At 37.2% G+C, this 26,461-nt stretch overlaps 1 protein-coding gene across 6 annotated transcripts in view; it reads right to left on the bottom strand.

The window, feature by feature from the left end:
• The window catches only part of brd4 (bromodomain containing 4), a 111,563-nt gene that overhangs the window by 22,299 nt on the left and 62,803 nt on the right, over window positions 1-26,461 (bottom strand). For all 6 annotated transcript variants that reach the window (XM_068217462.2, XM_073943215.1, XM_073943218.1 and 3 more), the window contains 7 exon segments: window positions 9,641-10,010; window positions 5,841-5,978; window positions 5,616-5,751; window positions 3,619-3,983; window positions 3,167-3,529; window positions 2,949-3,077; window positions 656-877 (listed from right to left, as the gene is read on the bottom strand). In XM_068217462.2, coding sequence (XP_068073563.2) covers window positions 656-877; window positions 2,949-3,077; window positions 3,167-3,529; window positions 3,619-3,983; window positions 5,616-5,751; window positions 5,841-5,978; window positions 9,641-9,880 — 1,593 coding nt within the window. In that variant the 5' untranslated portion in view covers window positions 9,881-10,010.

Raw genomic sequence — 26,461 nt, 5'->3', positions numbered from 1 at the left:
TAAATTAAATAAAGTAAATAAAGTAAAATAAATAAAGTAAATAAAGTTGATAAATAAAGTAAATAAATAAGAAAGTAAATAATGTCAATAAAGTACATAAAGTAAATAAACAAAAAAAAAGTAAATAAAGCAACTAAATAAAAAAATAAACTAATTAAAAAGAATTAACTAAATAAAAAATATTGTAAATAAATAAAGTAAATTAATAAAAATGTAAGTAAATAAAGCAGGTAAATAAATATATAAAAGTAAATAAATAAAGTAAATTATAAATAAATAAATAAACAAAAGTAAATTAAAATATAGTTAAGAAGTAAATAAAAAGTAAATAAACAAATAAAATGAAATAAAAAATACAGTAAATAAATAATTAAGTAAATAAAAAATTTGTAAAAAAATTAAGTAAATAAATTTAAAAAATGAATCAATAAAAGTACATAAATTAATTAAGTAAATTAAGTAAAATAAACTAAATCAATCAACCAATCAATCACAAAATCGAGTGCACTTCCACCCTGAAGAATACGTTCAATAGAACATCGTGTTTTAAAGCATTTGTTTCTACTTTCAGTATCAACATTGACCAATCAGTTTTCTGAAGACCTGTTTTTCTTACGAACAACTAGCAGTAACGATAGATCGTGGATCTACTCACCTGCTCCTGAAGCTCTGCTAGCCTCTGGGCTCTTTCCTCTTCAGAATCGTCCGTGGAGGACTCGGATTCCGATGACGAATCGCTGGAGGTGTCCGAGGATGAGGCAGTGGCCATGACCGGCTGTGTCTTTACAGGTGCCGGATGGAGCACTGGCGCAGGAGCAGGGGCCAGCATTTCTTCTGGCTCATCAGGCATTTTAGCAAAACGCATCTCAAACACATCCTACAAAAAAGAAAACCTTTTATTTCTCTAGTGTAAGACGCTTTTCGTCCTGCTTTCAGAATGCAGCAATGCATATTTGGGGTTATATTCTAATAACATAAAGGAAAATTAAGAAAGTGCTTTTTTTTTGCATCATAAAATGTCCATCCACACAAATAGACAATGGAAAAAACACGCATGTTGATTGCAGCATTAGATCGCCATAACAAACCAGATTAGATTAACAAATTCAAACTTTTACGTAAAAGCTTTAAATACTCCTACTGACCCACTTTAAGTAAGTTTTTTTTAATGTTACTTATTAAAAATGTCAAGTTTTATAACACAAAACATTTTATCCCAGAAACAGAGGTCTGCATTTCCAATATTTCTGAATAAAATGCCATATAGGTCAGTAAACCTGGTGTTATTTAAATCAACAGTAATTACTGGTGTAATTTGAAAGGGAGCGAGCGGTCTAACAATACAGCATTCCAGAGTCTTGACTTTATTTCGGAACAGCATATCTGTGATTTCCTCATTCGTGTTGAGCACTGGTACAGCACTGGTACATGACTGTTACAAAAGATAAACGCATGACCAGTGCTTTCTGCACGTGCTTTATGCACGCAGTTTGTGTGCGCATCATGTGTATAACGGTCCTTAGAGTGGGCTTTACCATGGCAGAGCACACTGAGCTTGTATCAGAAAATGGTCAGTTTACTGTTAGGAAAACCACATCAGGCAAGTCTGATGTACGGGAGACTTTTTCATGCGTCATAGATGCAACTGGAAAAAAAATGACCCTTTGCGTAATGACAATACCTCAAAGTTTTACCCTTTGGCAGTCATAGACTTAAACCTCAGGTTTAAGGCGGCACTCATGTCTCATCACAAAGTGGCAAACAAAACTGACATTTAGCCTACAATCCTTGCACAGCCTACAGTTTTATCTGTTACCTCTTCCTTTTGGTAGTACCCAATTTAAATGTGAGATTTTGGAAACCAGATCTAAATTCAGCAGGAACAGAAGGGTTGGATAAAAAAAAATTATTCTATGCGAGCAGTGGGTGAACAAAGACTAAATATACAGCAGGAGCAATCGGGTGCGAAATAAAACCTTGCGGGAGCGGGACTATAAAAACAGTCCAGCGCAGACCCCTATCCTAATATTTATGTGTATTGTTTATTTTGTCTGTTTTTTCCATTTTATTTTTGCAAATATTGACAATTTTCTTATTATTAATAAGTATAGATATAAATAAATAAATAATATATATATATATATATATATATATATATATATATATATATATATATATATATATATATATACTATAATGCTTATTCCTAAATATTTCACTTTACAATAAATTACTGTAGTATTTTTAATGTGTAACACCTGGTTTTATTGGATTGTTTGTTCTTGCTGTTTCATACTACAATTTGTTTTTGTTTAGTGCAACATATTATTATTTGAGTAACAAACTGAATTGAACAATTATTCCTCATATGTTTCATTGACAGTTTTATTGATCACTTAAGTCACTGTCAGGTCTTGATGTCTAATTGCGATTTGTTGCCTATATCTGATTTGTTTGCTGGTCCATTTAGACATTGTTTTAATTGTGACCCATATCCTATTCATGTGTTTACACTCACCATATAATTTACGACGTTGCGCATGCGTAAAGGCGGGTTCTAGCATCTGCGCCACACTAGCCACGATGGAAGAATTTGTCATCACAAACTATGAGTTCATAAATACTATGAACTCGGAATGACTGAATTACATAACCAAGAAGGCATGTTACTTCTGCCATCGACCACTGACCACTTTCCTCCTCCTTGTTTCCTCTGTTGTTGTTGTTTACTGTTATTTACTACAAAAATCGGCATTGGGTCACATTTAACTGGCATATATGAGATATGATTGACTTGAATTTAAGTTGCTTCAATTTAAAAATGAAAACTGCAAAAAATAGCTTAGATGTAGCTTAGCTACTTTTGCAAAGTTGTTTGTAGCTTAGTTTGCTAGATCAGCTCTCTACATTTTTCAAGTAGTTTGCCCAACACTGCAAGGTAGACGTACCTGTAGTTTGCGTGCCATAGCCACCACTTCATGGTCTGGAGGGTTGTACTTGTAGCAGTTGGAGAACATTAACCGTACATCTGCTGCAAACTCCTGAGCTTCTCTGTACTGTCTGGTTTCCAACTTATCCTGTACAAGCAAAGAGAAACCTCAACAAATAAGCATGAAGAGCAAACAAGGCTCATCCTTTAGTTGAGATCCAGCAGGAGGATTTTCACCTTAATCGTGCTGAGGTCCATGGGGTGTTTGATGATGTCATGGTAGTCGTGCAGCCCTAAAGTGTCCACGTCCACTGGCTTGTAGAAGGGCCAGGCGTACGCTGCGTGTTTCTTAGCAAACATGTCCTTTACGATGCCCGAGCAATAGCGTAACTGCTCTTGCTGTTTGGGACTAGGGGTTCCAGGGGCGGCTGTCCAATGGTGCTGGGAGTCCGGTGCCTCCTTTTTGGGTAATTTGCTTGGTCGTGTATTATCCCGGCGTGGAAGAGTCTTGCCTGACTTTGACTCGGCGGGTGAGGACTCGTTCAGCTGGTCGTTTGCCGTAGGTGTCGTTGTGTCTGCTTTCCTTTTCTGACTTTTTCTCTGTGCAGATATGAAATAACACAGGTGAGTCAGACGCACTTCAAAAAACAAAAACAGACACTGAATGCCATGTCGAATGCTAAACTTACTTTGTTAGGTATTGAGATGGGAGTTTGTAGAATAGGTGGAGCAGCGCTCTGTTGAATGTGCACAGGTGGCAGGGCGGTTTGAGTGGGGGGAGGCACAGCCGTTATGATGGGGGCCGGTGGGTTGCAGTCAGTGGGGCCCAACGAAAAAGGCGGCCCTAATTGAGGCGCGTGGAGAGGGATTGTGGGAAGCGAAGGGGGCACTCTAGGGGGCAAGGCTTGAATTTGCACTATAGGCTGGGGAGGTAAAGTAGGTGGACCCTGTGGTGGTCCTCTAGTTTGTGGCCCTGGGGTAAGATTAGAAAGGCCACGTGTTTGAGGGCTTGCAGTCAAAGGCTCCAGAACAGGTCCGACCTTCATGTTCATGTCTAATGACACAGAAAGAGAGATTCAAAAAAAAAATGTTTCAGCAGTAGTCAGGGGTTCCCACTTTGAGCCAAACTGCTTAATTTTCTCTGATTTACACTGACTAAAAAACTGAACTTCCATGACCTATTCATCCTATTTTTCCAAGTAAGTATGGAATGGCATTTATAACTTAAATGTGTCAAGACTTCTGGTCTTGTTCACTTCTATTCACTTTTAGCCAAACAAAACAACTTATGAAGCTTAGTGTTGTACAAAATCCTTGTTTTAATATATTTGATAGCCATTTGATAAGCAAGAAAGAAATAAAAACAGCAAATACATATGGCATTTACAATGTAAACAACTCTCAAAACAGTATATACAGTATATAATGGCCCAATTGTTTTTAAATACACAGCCGAGACATTACACCATAATAATGTATGCATATAATAACGAGCCATGGTCGACCCAAGCTTAAACAAACCTTGTTGTCGTCTTGATAAACAGCAACAAAGCCAAGAAGAGCAGAATCTGCTCTGTGCCCCATTGTTGCTTACAAGGCAGTCTAAAGCGCGAATGGTTTCACTTTCTTCAGAGAACAAATCTCGTGTGCATCTATATTTAAAATAACAAACTTATTGACCTATTGATAATACGTGCGTGTGATTATTGATGTGCTTCTGACAGCAGATCCTTTCAGAAATGGACAAATGTGGGACTGACGTGTGAAAGAAGGAGAAGTCGGACAAAACAACAAAGGAGCGAATGATTTTTTCAGTAACCTAAACCATGAACAAACTGCCATCTTTAACTATTATCATCACCTTTTGGACTACTATGAACTCGGAATAACTGAAGGATTTAAGATACAGATGAGAGGTTTGCACTGACTGTGGGCTGTATTTTATGTTGTTTTTTAACCCAAATAAGGAATAAATGTCTGCTGTGTGTAGTTTTTCTGTAATTAGTAACATATCAGAGACTGTATGGGTCCGTTTGTGTTGGCATACGTTGCATTTAATTATTTTATATAATTGCAGAAGTTACAGTAAGTTATAATCAAATTATGTTCATAGAAAAGTTAGTAATGAACATTTATTTAAGTATTTATGTGTATAAAGCATCTGTCTTTTGAGAAATACTTCTCATATGATATGTGAATGACCCGTACAGCTTTATTTTGACATTTGAGCGAGAATGACATCGACTGAAAGAATTGGTACCCTTTTGGATGTGGAAACGCAAGCCTGATAAAGGTGACCTGTACCGACCTGTACTGTCCCACTCAGTGTAAACGGGCCATAAAGGTAAAGTAAAATAAAAAAATAATAATAATAAGTCCACTATTTTCCATGACTTAGATATGATATAAATATAAATATATAAATTTCCTGATTTTTATTGTCTGAAATTGATTTGTTAAAATTCTGAGATATTCCAGAAACTCCATGACCCGTGGAAACCCTATGCAGTTATTAAACTGTGACAACTACATGTAAGACACTAAAGGTACTGACAGCAGTTCACAGCAAGTGGCATCATTCATTTTCAATGAGAGTTGAAGAACTGCAGCCCAGTATAGCTGCACATGGCAGTCGCCTAAAACACAGCAATGTGAGTGACAGTAAAACATAATACAAGATTTATACCTGGATCCCTCCTGCCCCGGCCACGACCTTTGCCAGCCGTGGTGGATATTTCAACCTCCTGCTGGGGCATCTCTGAAATCTTGGTAAGGAACACCTTCTCCAGTGCTTCGGCCATTAAGACTATGTCATCCCCAGGCTGCAGAGGGCGACACATACCATTAACCACACACCCAAAATTCCCTCCAATCCATCACCAATGATGGCAGCAGAAACATTGAGCACTACCTTATTGTAAATGTAGCAGTTGGTAAACATGGTGTTGAAGTCTTGAATACATTCTTGGGCACTGGTGTAGAATGCGCTCTCTAGGCGTTTCTTGATTGTTCCCATGTCCATAGGGTTTTTGATTATCTTGTAATAGTCCTGGGAAACGAAGATAGCAAAGTCAGCACGATAAACAATCCATTGCGTTTACTAGAGCGTATTATTTTAAAATAAAAGCAGCTTTGGAAGAAGTAAATGTCTGATCTCAAAGTAACCAACAGAGTGACAATCACTGCTTATTACCCAAAATAGGGCCAAAATTTACTGATTCTGAACTAAAGTAAATCCCATCTCAACAAATTCATCCATCAGGGCTCGAAACTAACCTTTTTGCTTGATAGCAATGGTGCTACTAACTTTAAAAATTTAGAAGCACCAGCCAAAATTTTGTCGCACGCACCAATTATGAGCACATTTAATACAAGTTTTATATTAACACATTCATTGTATTGGAAATCAGTGACTAATCAAAACTAAAAAATCTGCATGCCACACCAGCCCTACATGCACGGCTTGACATGAATGAAACTTCAATAATAACGGTGTTGTTCTCACAGATGGTGTCTGATATTGCACAAATGCGATTGACATAACTTATTATTTGCACATATCATCTTATAGCCATACAAGTATTTTTATGAGCTGCAATATTAGTTCAATGTCAGTGAATGCAAGCTCTTTTTGCGATGGTGTACACAGTGTTACGTTTTACATATAGCTGCCACTTGCATGGATGCCAGCACACTGACAATTAAATGAAGGATTAAAAAGAAACCTCTCATTCTTAAATTGAGTAGATTTAGTGGCAAACGCTGTGCAAACTCTGTCCCACAGACTATTAAGTGAATGGCTTTAACCATTTTTATAGCGGACTATAACTCAATGGATGTCTTTTATCTACTATTTAAAAAGTGTAATATTCACCATGATCACTAATCAGATGTGCCATTATTTGTAACTTTAGGTGGTTTCTTAAAATCTGTCAGTGTTATTTTTATTCTCTCTTCAGCGCTTTACATTTTCACAGTTGTAGCTCCCTGTCATATGAAGGAAGGCAATGACTGCGTGATTGACAGCTAATATTAACCAATCCATGCGCGTTCAGTTCTAGAGCAGTGGGCCAATCAGAAGAGCTTAAACATGGGGCAGGCATTGCGAGTGTTTTAAATAATTCCTGAGCGCTGTGTTTGGCTCAAGTGCAAAGATGTGTTCTGTGACAATGTGTCCTAAATCAGAGCATGCGGTGAACATTTTGCACAACAACAAATTTATGCAGTCGCAAAAATGCTGCCAAATACATTGAGGTTGCATAGATAAAATTTCAGGTGCATATGCAACTAAAACGGTCGCAATTTCGAGCCCTGTACCTATAGGCAAAAAAAAAGCTAAACAAAACAGACCATTCCCATCAGTGAAGTGGTCTTACATTTTCGTTCTCCTCCTCTCTAATATTATTCATAGATTTGAACGGTTACACTGCAACAATTGTTAGATTAATTCAAATTTTACACAATGTTTAAAAGCAATAAATCATTCAGTTTGAAAGTAAACCAATTTGTTTGTACAGTCAAAAGGCATGACTCAAACTACTCAGTATATTTGCAAGAACTTCAAAATTTTCATTTAAACACATCAGTGCAAAGTTTATGTTCTCTAATTTATTTATTCATTTACTTTTGCATTTATTTCATAAGTTGTGATAACTTCTGCAAGATCGGACTATTAGATCTGGACTATGCAAATGTTGCTTGACTAAATCCTGCATGTGAACACACCAGTCAAATCTCACAGCAGGACGATTTTTGGCTTAAACAATCCAAACACAAGACGGAGAACTCTCCGTGTAAAGCAGGGGTGATCAAACTTTTTTGGAATGAAGGGTCAAAAACCAAATGTCAATGAGTGCAGTGGGCTGAGGGTGAATATACCAAACTGTATTACAGTAAATAAAGCTGCCACAGGTCATTTCGTAATTTATTTTATAACATGTCAAAATAAATAGAAAACATTACTTTAAATTAAATTAACTAATGCAGTGAAACATTTTAAATGATACCTTATGGCAATAAAAACAATCACATTGTTAACAGTGGATTTCAATGCTGAATACACAAGTCAAGCAGAATCTGCCTTTGCCTTGATTTGCTCACCAAAGTCTCGGCAGTGTCAAATGACATTATGTTAATTTAAACAAAATCTGATTCATTTACAGCATTTAATGGAACCATTTAACTTCAGCTAGCTTTTAACAATAAAACAAACAAAGGGTTACGTTAACTTTAATTAATCTCCCCATTATTCTCCCTCTCCTCTCAGAGAGGGAAAACAAAGCTTACCATGGGCCAACTTTAGTCTGCAGGCCCTAGTTTAGGCATCTCTGATCTAGGGTGACTATGCTTAAAATTACCTTGGTAATAATACGCATTAAATATTTGATTATGTCTACTGCCATGTATACTCATCACGCCAATATTTAGTTATTCAATATGTCATGATAATGAACATCAACAATATTGATCATTTGGAAACTTGACTTTTTTCTTTTTTTATTATTACTTGTGCTTTAAGAATATTCAGATTGTATATTCAGCGATGTATACGCAAATGCTTGGGGACTTAACTGTTTAACCAAATAGTTCAAACATGAATACTTTATTGCTAATCTTGCCAACTGCATGCTGAAATATTTATCAAAATTTACACTACCGATCAAAAGTTTGGGGTCAGTTGATTTTTTTAAATATTATTTTATTTAATGATTTAAATAAAATTAATCTGCTCATCAAGGCGCCATTTATTAAATGTAAAAAACAAAAACTGTTAAATTGTTAAATATTTATTAACTAAATATTTATTTATTACTTATTGTATGTAGTTTGAAATAAAATTATAACAAAAGTCAATACTGCTTGTATTGCTATAACCATTAATAATATTCCTAATAACAATAATAATAAATATTAGTGATTTCTGAAGGAGCATGTACTCTAAAGTCTGGAGTAATGTCAACAATTACTCAATATTAGGGTGGCAGAGTGGGTAGCTCTGTCACCTCACAGCAAGAAGGTTGCTGGTCTGGGTCTCAGCTGGGTGAGTTGGGATTTCTGATGGCATAGGTTTCCTCTGGATGCTCCAGTTTCCCCCACAGTCCAAATAAATGCGCTACAATTGAATTGGGTAATCTAAATTATCCGTAATGTATGTGTGTGTGTCCTGGTGCTGCACTTTAAGGGCCCACCTTGAAAATTTAGATGTTATGAGATACCAACATGGTGTGGCTAAATATCAACTCCGATATAAATGGCCCTGGGAGTAAGTAAAATCGAGTAACTGATGTTTACTTAGAAGATTATTGTAAAGTCCCACCTATTGTATTTTATAAAAAAAATAAAAAATAAACATCTATATACAATAAATCGATCTTCTACATGTTAAAGTACTCTCCTTTTTTGCAGTTTTGGTTAACATCATGATAACACTGTATACTATGATAAAAACTTCAGCAATAATCTCACAACAAGAAAATCTGATACCGTCATAAGCCTAAAATCAGACTGATAGGTTAACCAAAAGTAGCTCTAATACAACTGACAAATGTAAACAAAAGGCACTGATGTGGTTGGTTTGTAAATATTATATGTAGTAACACAGAACCTCAGCATGACATTTAGCACCATTTCAGTGGCAAAGGACAGTAAGAAACATTTATTTTAACCCATCAAATACATGACAGCACCGTAAATGTAAATTTAAAAACTTACAGGCAGATTTAGCTTAACGGCGTCGACAGGAGCATGAAAAGGCCAAGCGAACTGGTGCTTCCAAAGACTCTTCAGCACCACCTTCAGCAGGTACTGCAGCTGGTTGGTCTGGCGCTTGGGCCGGGTGGGGTTGGAGGTTTCTGGGGGATTCGGGTTGAAGGAAGAAGGGGCCTGGGACGAGGGCTGCCCCTGACTGCTGCTGCTCCCCGACATCTGAACTGCGTCCAGGCCGTCCCCCATACTGGCGGGGTGGAGCGCGGGCAGAGGGATGGGAGGGGGTGGCGCAGGACACCACTCGTTCAGTCTCGAGCCGGGCGCGGGCTCCACAGAGAGAGCACCGCTAATTCCATTGCACTCCTCGCTGGGCTCTCTGTGAAGCAAGCAAATCACAGTCATTAGCCCTTTCATTTATGTCTAAGCCATCTGCATCAGATCCATCATTGTAATCATCACCATCATCTCAATTATACTTAACTGCCGGCACATCCTCTCTGCCCCCCTCAAAAAAGCATTATTCAAAAGGTTAGTGTTTGCTTAAGTAATTACACATGGATTGTCTAATTATCCCCTGATGCGGTTTGAATCATTGACATCTTCAACAGGACTCGTTCTGGATTTTAAAACAGGACCCGGCTGCTGTCATTACACTGTACTCTGTCCAAGTAGGTGCCGTCTAGACAGCTGTGGCACAAATATTGGAGTATGTCTGATAAAAATGACTGCAATTTGCAGGAATAGCAAATCAGTCAGCTTTTTCACTGAATTGGCCAGAGAGTCTTTATAATGTAAATCAAGACATTAATAATTTCAGCCTTTAAGACCAAGTCATAAATCTGTATAATAAATTTTCAGCCTTTTCAACGGCAACTGAAGATGACTATAATTCATGACAGCCAGAGAAAATAAATAAAAATGTTGTAATAGTAGTTTCATTTCATATTTAATTAGTGAAAAAGAAAAGGGCACTCGGTTCTGAATACAAGATTATAAGATTCGAATGCAGGACTGTAAGAACTATTAATAATTATAATCATTATTAATAATTAATAAATGAAGCAGACAAAATGATTGGAAGATGCTTGTTTTCATTGCGTAGTGTCAGCAGTAGTGACTTCTGCGTCAAGTGCATGGGTATGGTCCAGCAGAACCTTTGCACAGTCGCATAGTCCTTGCCGTGGCTGACACTGACCCGCACCTCTCATAAAAATTTAACTACACGCCTAGGGCTGCACGATTCTGGCTAAAATGTGAATCACTTTTTTGTTTTGCTTAAAATCGAGATCACTATTCTCTCACGATTCTTTAGATTTAAAACAAAGGTTTATATAAGTAGGCTATTATTAATGTTAATTCTCAAACATATCATAACCATGGAATATTAAGGTTCTATCTGGGTTCTGAATGATTTTGAGATATTGAGCTTCAAAGTTTTTGCAATCCATAAAGCAAACAGTATGTGTGCAACATTTTTTTTAGGTCTTAAAATGTAAACAATAAGTTGTCATTTAATAAGAATATGTCAATAACTAAATTGACAAAAATGTCAGACAGAACCTTATAATTCTAAAGTAATGATATGGTAAAGCAACACTGATGATAATAGGTCTATGTATAGGTCTACTGTTGCTTAAAATGCTAAATTTTGTAATCATTATGGTGGACTTGAAGAGACTATGTCCTGTTTTGTTAATTCACAGTAAAATGATGACATCAGAATACAACTATTCATAATTATAAAACTGAATTATAATGTTTAAGACATGTGCTTGTTATTTGTCAATGTCAGCATTAATAGACCATTTGATTTCACTGGTAAAATCAGACATTTTTGCATTATATAAGCTAGAGTAGCTATACTAACACTGTAAAACATTTATTTTCATGCACAACACTGTGTTAGCTATTAAAGAAAACCAAAAAACATTTCAAATGCTTGTCGTAATCATAACTGTAAAATGCGTTATGATCATTTAAATGACGTGCACAGAGATTTCACTTTCACTTCCCAGTGCGGCTCATGGCTGCTGTCACTGTGATAAAACACACACACACGCAAATCATTCTTTCAGCGTGGCTCTCAAACGATCGCTCTGCGCAACAAACTGAACTTATTTACAATTTTATAACTTGTTATTCACAGCATATGCAGGTTTTGTTCACTAAAGTAGCCATAATTGGCGTGCTACGTGCAACCCTTCTCTGTAGCTCGTGGTCAGCTCACGTGTGATTTTGCGGCCACAAATAAATCATTACATGAGACTGAAATGACATTTCTGGGTGAATTATACCTTATAAATACAGTATGTGACACTTTTAACGCCATTTAAAGGTGTTCATGTTCGTCTGCGGCCACCTTTAAGCTTCACTCCTGACCTTGAAAATATATTTGCCTGAATCGTAGAAAAGCTGAATTAAGATCGTGTGTAGGGTCGAATCGAGATCGTGATCTTTTTTTGATTAATCCTGCAGCCCTATACACGCCGCAATAATGTGTAGTGCAAGCTCTGTGATTGGTTGGCTTGGTACCAGTGCTGAGAGCCACAAGCTCGATGGAGCAAGTGTTTACAAGTGTCCAGTCCCACGAAGTAGTTTCATATGAAAGGTTTTGTGTTTACCTTATGATTAAAGTTGTTACACATCTCCCTGTTCCTGCCTCTTAATAAGCTAAATTTAGCTACTTGTAGCGTTTAAAAAAAAAAAACAACACTTGCAAAGAAACTCAACACAGAGGAACAAAAACCTACTGTCAGCTAACATGTCGGAAGTGCTATTGCAGAGCAACACAAACATGCATGAATATAAATGTTCGGCTATGTGCAAGGCTTGTACTGTGGGTCACACCGATCACTCAACGCAGAAGTATAAACCAGCCTTAACTTGTGTTTTGATTTCATCAAGAAATTTCATCACAATCTACATGACATTCATAGAAGTAGTCAGTGCGACATGCATACTAAACAATGAAGGAAGCAATGTTACAGAGGATGTAAGCAAGTGTGAAAGCAAATGAATGAAATGGATGTGATCCAAGTACAAATAAAATGCGGTAAACGGATAGAATTCTACTCAGAATCGGTGCGTTTTGAATACTTTTTAATGCCCTTTCTGACAAAATGGCCCATAATATTCATGCTAGGTCAGTAAGTGGAGAGTAGGAAATGTTTTGTGACAGTCCAAACACATGAAAATGTACACCATGAAAAACTGTTCTGTTTTGACTACCCTCGGAAGTGGTCAAAGGTGGACAAGATTAAATGTTTCAGAACCTGTTTAGACCTATATTTAGAGTCCACTTGTGATTTGATTGACAAAACGAATCTAAAAGTCAGCTCTAAACAAGTGCCAAAGAGAAGCCTTTTATTTGATCAGAAACTCAAGTTAAGCAGGCGTGTGACAAAATATCAATATCACAAATATCATATCACAAAAATATTTCAAGAATAGTTCACAATTTTAGCTCGATTCTTTGTGAGGTTGGTTTAACTATACCTATACTATACATTACTATACTATACATTTGTCTGTGCAGTAGGCCAAAGTAATTCTCTAATTAAAAAAATGTTTTTAGAGAAACAAAATACTTATAAATAAATGACAAAACTTCAATGACAAAAATTAAGAATCACATTAAAAAAAGCACACAAATAAAACAAATGGTGACTTATTTTTCAAGTAGAGGAGGTGTATTTAGCAGTAGCATTTAAGAAACCTAAACAACTACAATAAAATATTGATTTTGTTGGTTTACTGATGTTATAATAGACAAAATTAAAAATACATCATTTAATCAAGGAGATTCTGTCTAATGTTAAACATCATTTATTTTGAGTAATGTCCCAACTGACTCCCAGAGTAGGTTCCTACTATCAACAGTGAGCAATTCTTTGGTCATCTTCATTCTTTAATACATCTAATACAAATTTGCGACATCAGAGTGAGCTAACACAATTATTAGTCTATCAGTCTACTTAAGTAGTTCATTTTAAAAACTTCGCTCATCGTCACACATCGTTTTTTCTCTTAGCCATTAAATTTCACTTTACACACATTACCCAAATGTGTCTATGTGAATCTTGTGAGGTTTTGATAGAAGTAGCACAATCTGTTGTGAAAGATAACAGTCCTGTAATGTGACACTGTGTAGTGTGCACACACAGAGCACAAAACCAAGAACAAAAGTCCATGTGCAGCATGCAGATGAAAATGTTTAACCAGTAGGCTTTAAGGTACATGTAACTTACATGCTTATGTCATTTTGAAAATGTGCCTGTGCCTTTTCCTCGCCCGATGTGAATATATATCGCATTGTACAGTACATTGAGGCACAAGAATGGCACCTTAGACAGCTTAGCACGATACTACCTTATTTCTTCAAAAGCAGATCATGCTGACATTTTAGTTGAGTGTTTGTGATAAACAACTGTACAAGTCCAAAAAATAATAATTTATGAGAACCATGTGACATTAATTGTGTGTGAACTTTGCATGCACGCAGTAAAAACATTTATGTCCACTAAAAAGAATAGAGATGCCGCTTGTTGTCATGTCTGCTTCGAACATAAAAAGGCAAATCCTCTGCAAAAAAAGAAAGTAGACATGAACATATGAAGGGACAGAGTAAGCAAGGTTTTGAGATATGCTGGAAAACCGTATTTGAATAAAAAAGGACAAAAACCAGGGAAAAATCCAGCAAAAGAGAATGGAAGAACTGTATATGTGATCTCTCTCTCTCTCTCTCTGAACGCGCTAAGTAGAGCTAAACACCACAAAAACAGTTAACCTATCAAAATGAACCACAAATTATACATGATAAAGCTGTATCAATGCATATTTCCCGCCAGTCCAGTGTAAACCACAGCAAGCATGAGTCTATTTGTTTCTATATTTATTTATAATCGCAGGAGGGCAGAGAGCGAGAACAGTTTTTAAGTAATAAATACACAGGTGTGCTGCGCCAGCTTTTCTAAATAAACAACAATATTTTGCTATGTCTGTTGATGTTTACTTGTTTAACATTTTGTGTTTTGTTAATAATTGTTATTGCCTGTACTGTAAGGTCTATGTATTGTACATCGTTCATACTGTATTTTCTGTTTTTACATATGATAATAATAATAATAATAAAAGCTGAAAGAAATGCTCAATATTAGCCATAATTTTCTTTTTACTATATTAAAATAAAAATAAATGGCTTCCAGTTCTGGCGACTGAGGGAATAGCAGCGTAGTCTCCTCCGTCAACTCTATTAATAATTACACTTTAGTTTGATAAATACCCAAAACTGTTATTAAAATAATCTACAGTAGTGGGACAATAATGAAAACGAGAGAAAAAAAAAAAAAAAAAGAGCAGGAAACCCAACATGGAAATCTTGGAAATTTAAGAAGGCACCGCTGAAACACAGCAAAACAAGGCTAATCACCAACAGTACAGTAATCCAGACAACACACAGACTAATCTGGAACAAATCCTAGAGGAAATTCAAAACTTATGCAAGAAGAACAACCGCCAGTAGGATAAAAGAGACAAAATTGAAAATTGAAATTGAAACTCGAACGCAAAATGTGCAAGAAACAATGTAGTAAATCATCAAAATACAATCACAATAGGAAAGCAAACAGATTGATCAAAAAGGCAGATCAAGAAGAGATAATATAAGGATATACAACGTGCCTGAAGATGCAGAGAGAAACTCCATGGTTGATTTCAACTGCTGTGTGACACCTTGGATTTTCCTCCAGAAACGGAACTGTAAGTAGAAAGAGCCCATGGGGCGCTCGTGCTGAAACCCGGAACAAATGCAAAACCTAGATTGATCAGTGTGAAATTTCTCAGGTATAGAACAAAAGAAGAAGTCATCCGGAAGGCATGTGTGAAAAAGGAAATCTTCCAGCGATAACAAAAAAAAATTTACATCGATCATGATAATCCTCCCGCGGTTCTTTAGAAAAAGGATTTCTCGCAGATGAAAAAAGTACTTAACGACAAGAAAATACGATTCCAAACTCCCTATTCAGCGAGACTACATGTGTACTATGAAGATGGGTTCTCACACATCATACATCTGAAGATGCCAACACAGACATGGTGGAAAAAAAAGGTTCTGTGAGGATAAATAAAATCACGAGAAGCCATTTCTTATCACAAGACGAGAAATAAAAAGAAAAAAATAAAAAAACTCAGAAACCGACATACATCCGAGAACGCCTGCAGGCAATATAGAAGATAACTTGAATCCATCTACACCAGGGATCACCAAACTAGTTCCTGGAGGACCGGCGTCCTTCAGATTGTAGCTCCAACCCTAATCAAACACATCTGAACAAGCTAATCAAGGTCTTACTAGGTATACTTGAAACACCCAGGCAGGTGTGTTGAGGCAAGTTGGAGCTAAACCCTGCAGAAACACCAGCCCTCCAGGACCAAGATTGGTGACCCCTGATCTACGCAATCTACAATTGATAAATCCTTGAACTGATCCATTTTTATGGACTGCAAATCATTGAATACCTTTTTGTTTTGTATCACTCAAAAACATCAAATTACGTCGGATTTATGTTATGTCGAGTTATGTTTTCTACTATCTCATGTAAATACAGTGAACCAGGGGGCCCGGAGTACCACCACAGAAGAAAAGGTCACCTCTCCACCCTAGATGTTACCAGCCTGTTCCAGGGTTGTCTGTTTGAAACCCCGATCTTAGACCTCCAAGCTCAATATGTTCATCAGGTTCTTACAGTGTTACTTTTTGTTTTGTATATCATTCTGCAAGGATCTCATCTTTCTTACTCTAGCTATATTACAACACTAAAACAAAGATAATGGAATCAGATCTTTTAGATTTTGATTTTTAATACCGACACTGAAAAAAATCTCCTTAGAATTGAGAAGCTTCAAGTGAAATAAACAATGTTCCCAATCCAAATTATAAAAGTATTATTACTTAAAATTTGAAAATATGGACTTGTAGGGTTGTTTTAAGGCCTCAATGAATTACAATCAAAAATATTCATATCACAATCCCCTACTTTAAAGCTTATAGAAATTGTGAATACTATTAGTTTTGGAAAAGTTTGTAGTGACGACTGCTAAAGTTGTCAAAATGACTTTAAATGTAACCCTGGTACATCAATTTACATTACAGATAAAGACAGTAACCAAAAACACGCTCCATGGCTTACTATGACCACTAGTTTCCTTTACCAAGATGCTCAGATAATGGTGCGCGAGTAGAGGAAAAAGAACAACGTGAGCTCATTGACCCGCAGTGATCAGGTGACCTCACCACTAAATGAAGCCCCATCACCAAGTAATGTGGGAAAGAGTACAGCGAGTGTAGAGCTCAGCAGACAAAACACATCATTGCCGCAAACCATCCTGCACCTCCACAATCAATACTTGTTCCTCAGCCAGTTGTTTTTCGATTGAAGTGTGTTAAAGGTCAGCCTGGTAATTGATACCAAAGGAGGGCCAAAATGTCTTTGCCTTTCTAGTAATCACACTCCGGCTACTACCACCGCTGCCTCACTAATCTGGCAATCCCCACACCTCCACTTCCTGCTAATGAAACCTCATGTCACCTCACCGCGCTCTCAAAAGCCTTACTATTTCATCTTTCTACAAGCCCGCAGGTTTCAAGAGAAACCCATGAACATCAGAAAGTATTAAGTCAGCTGACGTTTAGACGGTCATAAATAACCGAAATGGGAACATTGAGAGCTAACTGGATGTCTCTGAGCTTAAAGAAATGAGAAAACAGGATCAGAGAGAAACGTGTTATGACATCTGATGGAGTGTGTGGACGGACCGCTATTCCCCTGCAGCGTGTATCTCACAGTCAGACCAGTGCTGGAGTGACTCACTGGCAAAGTCTCTCCGGCTCCTGTCAAGTCTTTATAAAACATGATACACCAGAATGGATCTAGTCGGGACGAGGCCACAGTGACTTCCATTCCTGAACGATTCAGCGGTGTGTTTCATACTGGTGGATCAACTATAACAGGATGATGCATCGTTTGGGGGAAAAAAAAAAGATGTAGTGACAAGTGTTTCCCAAAACCGTAGTCACTTTGTCAAAGATCTATCAATTGATAGGTGGAGTAACAATTTTATTTTATTGAAAAGTCTACTTTTACAATTTTACACATTCAAACCACTGCAGAAATGTTCTAACCAACAGGCCCTTGTCATGAAGGCCTACATTACAGACACATTTCTTAACAAATAGCCTACTATAAATGAAAACAATTAACGTGTGCTATAGACCATTTCAATGTGGTCATGTCTTTGGCCCATAAATATTTCCTGCTTGTTGTCAAACAATTTCAGAACTGTAACAAGAGGCAATTCAATCATAACTAGAGGTTAAAACCAATATCATACCATTATTTATCAGTATGTGCCCCTTTTTGGATTCTCAGAAGCTATAGAAAATAAAATTGTAAAACAGGAAGTACGTTGGGATCATTGTTTCACTTTACATCCCTCAAAATGGTCTATAAAGTTTTGTTTTTACAAGCTTTGGAGAAATAACGCAAGTTCCGCATTTAAATAATAAGTCAACTATAGCTTTTGTCATGAGCCAGGGCTGCGTTCAAAATGGCATAAATGATTGCACTGGCGAAGAGCAATGTGAATGGTGCGCAAGTGTCAATACGAAGATCGCAAACTAAACTGAACTGTAAAAGTACTTTGACACATAGGAGTGATGACCTTAATTCTTCCATTTTTTTTTAAATCATTCCAAATTTAAATGTAGGGATGTTCTAAATAAATAGGGCATAAGGGGATAACTGGAAGTAAAACACAACCAGCATGGTTTCCGCTACATTCATTCTTCCATGGCGGGCGGCTATGCCAAAATTGATCCCGCCATAGCTACATAACAGCTTTCCATTTAAAACATTTTAAATTTTTTTAATAGTGGGTAATAATCGCACCCACACATATCAAAGGGTAAGTGAATTATAACAGCGCAAACTTTTCTGTAACCGTAGTAGTGCTGTGCGTCATTTGTTAAACCCTTCAAGGTTACGTGCTGACTGACTGACAGGTGCGTGATGCATGAGGCCAGCAAACATGACGTATAGCCGTTTCACTTGACTTCAGAACGCATTTATATCGCTCTATAGGTTTATTGGAGACATTCATAAATATTCCTAACAAATCTAATAAATGTTGGAGACATACTCGTTACATAAACACACTAAATCGCACTTCAGCAGCTGTTATTTGAGAGAGCACAAGAAGATCTGCGCGATCTTGAAGCGGCTTATATTTGAGGGGGCGTGCAAGAAGTTTTGTGCACGAGCAGAGGAAATCGGCGCGCAAGCAACGAGATGCGCATGCTGTAGGCTATTACATAACAGCAATCTTGACTAGTAATACTGCGCTCACGACATTTGTCATTAAAATAATGCCACAGGTAGACCTGTGTAAAAAAAAAAAAAAAAAAAAAAGGCCTGCCGCCACAGCTGGGAAAAATCCTAGAGGAAACACTGACCAGGAACTATGCTTCTAACTACAGCTCTAGAGGTGTAGTTGCAAACATAAAAGTTTGTGACGCAGTTTGCGAATGTTCATTGGAACAGTGGATTTGGAATACGTCAGATCAACAAACTAACAACAAACTTTGTAACAACAAAACTTGTGACCGTAGTTGGCTAATGGTGGTTTTTGGAAATGCACCCCAGATTGACTGAGGGGACACCCACCCAAAAAAATAAAAAAAATAACAAAAAGTTACAAAACACATCTCACTAAAATAATCCAAATTTGCTCCAGTGTTCTTTTCTTGCAGTCAAATTAGGGATACTTATAACTGCAGGTTAGACTGTAAAAAAGTTGTAATAAAAACAATAGTGTTATAATGATTTTACAGCGCAGAAGCTGCCAAGATTTCTGTACCTGGCCCACGGCAAAGCCAACTGCAAGTCTTTAGCTTCTCTTTCATCTTTTCGTCAAATCATTAAACTATGATCCGATGCCTTTGATTCAATCATTCATTGTACAAAACAGTAGAAACTCACACGTTTGTCAAATCCCTCCTAGCATAAATTGCTTAACAGAAATGCATGCAGCATTGTGAATGGGTTTAAAATAACAGCCTTTGACTGATATTGTTAGTACCAATAAAATGCTATTTACTTTTTAGTAGAGAAAGAAGAGCAGGGGTTCAACTCTCGTAAGGCACACACGATAAAGGAATGAAGTCTTATAAAATAAAAGCATCTGCCAAATAAATAAAGCTCACAAAAAGTAAAGTACAAGCGACTTTCCTAAACAAATTCCTACACGCATACAATGAATAAATACAATTAATCTTCTAAACTTCTTCCAAACAAAGTCTTACCATCTTAAACCAACAACAATAAAAAAATGAGTCACTGCCTTGTTGTTTGGAACCATTCACTGAAATTAATCACTGCTCTAGTGAATGATGTTTGGAGCATGAACAAAATAAACTAAATTCTGTTTGTAAATATCCCTAAATGTAATACGCGTGATCAGTTTTGGCTGGTCCCTGGAGCATATGATTACATGATGTGAACTTGCGATATCTTTCAGAGAAAGACATGCACAGTGCTGGTCAAATAACTGTCTTCAAATGATTAATGTTCACTTTAGGTTTCAAACATTTAAATATGCAAGTACTAGTAAAACAACATCTTAGTTTATAAAACACATGCTCATTCAATTCAACTTATCTTTATTTCTAAAGCACTTTTATAATGTAGACTGTGTAAAAGCAGCATTCAAGGTGTTCAGGCCTACTAGAGACCATTAAGCAGGTGTGGTTAGAGGTGGTTGGCGCTAAACTATGCGGCCCTCCAGGAACTGAGTTTGCGACCACTGACATACATGAAGTTCCAGTAAATTGAAATAGCTTCAGTCCTGTTTTCACAGTGAAGTTCAGTTTAGTGTAATGTAAATGTCACTGCTGCAAGCCAAAACACTAAAGATCAAATCCAGCTAATAGCAGTGGTGCCTAACCCCGGGGCCGAGGACCAGTACCGGTCCATAGATCCAATTGCTACCGGGTCACAGAAGAAATCATAAATTCTTTCAGTTTTAATTAATATAAGAGTCTGAACGATCTTTATTTTGAAAAAATCTTTTATTTTGGAAAAAATAGCATATCCTCTTGGTTACATCTCAGTTACTTAAATGCCTAAATTTAACCCACAAGCAGCAAAATGAAAAAGAAACAGACGTCTTTGAAAAGTTTCTTTGCGAAGGGGAAAAGCCCCACAAACTGCCAAAGAAAGGTTCTGCAACCCATGTAAACAAATCAGGTGAATCCAGCATGTCTGTGCAAGAAGATAAACTGCAGGAGAACGCAAATGACAACGGCCATTCACATATTGTGTCTTTTCTGCATACAAGTTCGTGGTTAAGAGTGTTTCTAGGCACCCCCAGTTGAAAGCATCTTCAGAATGCCACGAGCCACATGACAAGAACTAACTGATTAGCTTCATATTTTGTATGGAATATATACATTTTGGTAGACTAATTATCTCAGACAAACAGTGCAGTGCTTTTAAAACTTTTCCACGATTAAAACTTGTATCAGAGCTGCAGCAATATTTTGTCAACTTGTCATCACCCGAGAAAATGATTGTCACCTAGCAATCCAAAAACACCTCCGCTCCACCGCTGGCTGCAGTAAAACTATCAAACGTTAACCGGTCCATGGGGATAAATAAAAAAAGATGCTTTATTCATATTAAATTCACCCCATTTTAGTAACTAAAATGTTTAAACTATTATTTTAGCAGTTAAACAGCCACTTTTTATGTATTTTGTGAGAAGTTGATGAATTACCATGTTGTAATACTGCTCTGAACTCGCATATTATGATCATAATTAAGCAGCTAAAAAAATCTTTTCTTAAACATGAGAAACGGAATATTAGATAATTCAAAATATAATTAGGATGTTTGTCAATATTTGCAGAAAATGGAACAAAAAATTTAATATGAATAAATCATCAGAGCTCCAGTGTCACATAAGTTTGAGACAATGTGGAAACTATAAAGAGATGCCTTCTGATTAGTAGTCACATAAAATAAATAAAAATAATAATAATAATTCACTCGGGAAAGTCAGAGGAAGTATATAAACTTGCATATGAAATGGTTAAATATTAGAATAGTAATTATTATGTGACTGTGGGAATAAGAGAATTTGTGTTCATATCAGCAGTAAAAATTCTGCACCAAATGTTTAAGTAAACATTAAAACTGTAAAAGGACTACAAAAACTACCTATAAAACCTAAACTTTAAACAATAATTCAAGTTATTTTTAAATTAGATGTGTCAAATAAAAGTCTGGGTCACCATGTACTGTCCTAATCAGACACACCTGAAGCTAATTAAGGTCTAAGGGTTAGTAGACAGCTACATGCAGGTGAGGTTTTATCAAGGTTGAATCAAAACTCCAAAATTGCACTTAGACACCACTGGCCTAAACAATAAAAACAAACAGGCTAATTTAACCCAGAAATATACCACATACACTTGTACAGAAAGTAGCCCTCCACTTTTGAATACTGTTATTTTCTTTTTAAATCCAAAGTATATCTTGTACACATGCATGCAAGGGTCTGTGTCCATTTAGTGTCAGGCTAATGTCATCACCAGAATAGCAAGCAAAAGGCTAAAGTGCACACAGTGCACACTTTCTGAATCGTGTACACATTAATTTGTTTGTCTACAAGATATTAATGGTGATCATGGGTCCTGGTTTCACAGAAGAAACAAAACCTCCTGACAATAGCAAACACAGAAACTAAAATTAACCCCCAATGAATGGGGGGATTCCCACAAATGCACACCGCAAGTCACCATTACACACAACAAAATGTAGAGCACTACCAGACAAAAGTCTTGTTGCCTATCCAAAAAAAAAAAATTCAACAAGTAATAACTTGACTTCTAGTTGATCATTTGGTATCAGAAGTGGCTTATACAAAACGCACAGGCCTCTAGATTACGCTTGTTTTACCAAAATAAAATATGACCATGTCTTGATTTTTAATGATTTAATTAGGACAGTAAGGTCTGACTTTGCTTAGACAAAAGTCTTGTCACTTAACAGAAATAATGTACAGTATAGAATATAAAGTCATGGTGCAGGGGTAAAAGAATGAATATTGTGTTTGACCCCCATGAGCTTGGAGGACTGCATTCATACATCTCTGCAATGACTCATATAACTTATGAATAAAGCCATCTGGAATAGCAAAGAAAGTGTTCATGCAGGTCTCCCAGAGATCATGATTATTTGGATTCATCTTCAATGCCTCCTCCATCTTACACCAGAAACGCTGAATAATGTTCATGTCTGGTGACTGGGCTGGCCAATCCTTGAGCACCTTCACCTTCTTTGCTTTCAGGAACTTTGATGTGGAGGCTGAAGTGTGAGGAGGAGCGCTATCCTGCTTAAGGATTTGCCCTCTCTTGAGGTTTTTAATATAATGGGCAGCACAAATTTCTTGATACCTCAGGCTGTTGATGTTGCCATCCACTCTGCAGATCTCTCACACGCCCCCATACTGAATGTAATCCCAAACCAAAATGTTTTTCCTTCACCAAACTTGACTGATTTCTCTGAGAGTTTTGGGTCCATGCAGGTTCCAGTAGGTCTTCTGCAGTATTTATGATGATTGGGATGCAGTTCAACAGACGATTCATCTGAAAAATCTTCCTTCTGACACTTTTCCAAATGATCAACTAGAAGTCAATTAAATTATTTGTTGCTCTTGCAACAACTGGGATCGACAACAAGACTTTTATCAGGTAGTGTATATTCACTATGGTTTTGAAAATCACCTTACAGTACACAAATGTATGCGCACTCAAATACAATTTAATGAACATAAATCACAATTATTAGCATCCTACCAATATGTCGGTCTAATCGACTAAATGGTATAGTGTCAAAAGTATGGTAGTATCAAAGTTTTAAAATTGTAAATTCCTCGCAAACATTTGAGCGCGTTCTTAAAGGGTCACGAAACACCAAAACCCATTTTTTGAGCTGTTGACAGTCGTATATGTGTCCCACACTGCTAAAAACACTGTTAGGACACTTATATTTCACTAAAAAGTGTAAATTGGTTGTTTTTGCGTTATTTCAAGCAAATTCGTACTTCCGGTTTGAAACAAATTTTTGAAGCTGCGTCACGGTCATGACATAATAGCGTGTATTCCAGCATGTAGACTAGACGTCTGTGCCAGAGTGTGTCTTATTACGTCTTACAGTGTGATGCATTAATGCATGAGCAAGGCTTGGTTCATTACTGTCACAGTGTTTGGACGACAGAGACGCCACGTTGTGTTGGCAAAACAAGCGTGAAGTGTTGCTTTTATAGTTTGCTGCCGTTAAGTTTTGTTTTCATTTTCTCTCTGTGAGAGCGCACCGAGACTATTGCACCGAGTGTAAACATGTTAGCACCACAACCAAACTTTAACCTCCTGTAGGCTTTTCATCGCATTTTGTGACCGGAATAACACACGCGGCTTTCTGACACTACCTGCCGTGTGCATCCAAGTTTCCGGTAAATGCAGAGGGTTTTTTTTTCTCTCATTGGCCGTGCGGTATCAAACATTGCATGAAAAATACACGCCTAGAGCAGTTCCTCGAATCAAATATCTCGTTTGTCGCGAGGGACATGAATGAATTCCCTGATTGAAAGAGCCAAACTGCAGTTAAAGTCCACCATTTAATAATTTGGCAAATAATTCGACTACAGATGTCCATGTAAGCACCATCACTTTCTCCCGTGTGTGTGTTTTGACTCTGAAACTCGCGCATGCCCAAAAAGACACTCCCGTCTATATCTATATATGCGACAGGTGTGAAAACACCCTGCTGAAAAAAGGGGGTTTCATGGCCCTTTAAACACCACTAATTAGCCGCATTTCCACTATCGGGCCAGTGCGAGCCAGGGCTTTAATCGGGCCGGGGCGGGCCAATAGCCCGGGAGGTTGAGAAATGAGGCCGAAATCATGTCGCGTTTCCACTGTCGGGCTAAAAGCTCACAGCGCGTCACGCAAACACCGCCCACAGAACGTCCCCGAATCAAACGTCACATGACACAACCCGCCCACTTCAGCGGGAATGAGGCAGATAAAGCACACCATAGAATCATCACGAAAGGAAACCATTAAAATGAAGACAACCGAAACAAACAAATGACACGTTACTGTACAGCAGTACATGAAATGTCTATACGCACAGACCTGTGTATTTCCATTCATTACATTTGTTTACTCGCCGACCGACTGCATTGTGCATGGAGTGCTCTCGCCACTAACGCAGGGACCCAACACAGAAAGCGCACACATCCATAATATAAAGCCACAGAAATTCTCCTTTATAACTCGATATGGCATGTATTTTTTAACATTCTCGTGTTGATAGAAGTCGTGTTAAGTTTTCAGCACAAGAGCGAGTAGCCTAATAAAATATAGCCATATTTGTTGCGCTCGGCAGCTATTCACTAAAATTCCTCATTTAAAGTTTCATTTATAAATTTAACCACGTCATATAAAAACATAAACAGTTGTTTGAGGATATAGAACACATTTTGTGTGTGGGCTTTCCCCCATATGCGTTTAAAGCAGCGAGCGCTGCGCAGGACTGAGTGACAGAAAAAAAGGTATAGGAGATTGAGATTCTGCTTTCACTCACCCAAATAATGCTCTGTTTGCGCGATTTGATTAATATCATCGTATCCAAATACTTTATAAATATTTACTTATATAAATATTTACTTTATATAAATATTTCAAACCTTCTCCGGTGTTTATTGTTTTTAGAAAATATCGAAAATCTTTTTTTTTTGTCAGACAGGTCTTTGTAAAATGAAAGTTAGGCTATATGTGGCTTTAAAACGGTTTGATTTATGTATTATATATAGGCTACCTACATTGTTATAGCTAGCTTTTGTTTATTTTATATTGGTTAATTTATTTAATGTGATTTTATATATATCCGATATTTGTAATTCTTTAAATTATATTAAATTATATTTCATTAAAGCTTAGGCTATTTTATCAAGATATGACACTATATTGTTTAAAGTCTACGAAAGTGGGCACGTATTTTGTTAAGTTTTTTACTTTCTGTTGTATTTGTATGTGTATTATCTCCAAAATAAATAAAGAAAAAAGCCGCTCGCGGCATAACAGAGCTGTGAAGGAGCGCTTTTGCCCGGTCTCACACACACATACAGGGAAACATAAGGGTGATCATACGAAAAAAGACCCCTGACTATAAGGCTAGATGTTTTCTTTCCCTTATTTCTTTATTTGTTTGGCGCATGTACTCATGTGCGATCAGAAAACTGCCCGCCTCTCCTTTCACTCCGCCCCGTAGCCCCAGCTGGCCCTCCTTGGCCCAAGGTATTCGGCGGGCCGAAAAAGGCCGGCCGCTGGCCCCAAGAAAGCCCCGCTTTGGCCCGATTAGGCCCCGGAAGTGACAGTGAAAACCCCACTGGCCTTGGCTCGCCCTGGCTCGCTCGCTTTAGGCGCGATAGTGGAAACGCGGCTATTGACCCTTGCATTCATGTGTTCAACAGACTGTGATTGCCCATAAAGGTCATCAGTTCATGTGCAAACACGGATAAATAAGCAGTAGAGCATTTTGAAGGCACAGGATGTCCACGTGCTTTTTGAAATACACTGGCTTATTTGTCATTATCTTATTAACCTTTAACCATGTCAGAACCTGGAATATCAATGTATTTTCAAACCCAGAAGACAAAAACAGAGCAAAATAAAACCCCTTAAAAAGATAAACAACAGTTACAACT

The sequence above is a fragment of the Danio rerio genome, chromosome 3, assembly GCF_049306965.1.
Source record: "Danio rerio strain Tuebingen ecotype United States chromosome 3, GRCz12tu, whole genome shotgun sequence".
Classification (NCBI taxonomy): Eukaryota; Metazoa; Chordata; class Actinopteri; order Cypriniformes; family Danionidae; genus Danio; species Danio rerio.
The sequence above is the reverse complement of the archived record's forward strand: the minus strand, read 5'-3'. Positions and strand labels throughout refer to the sequence as shown.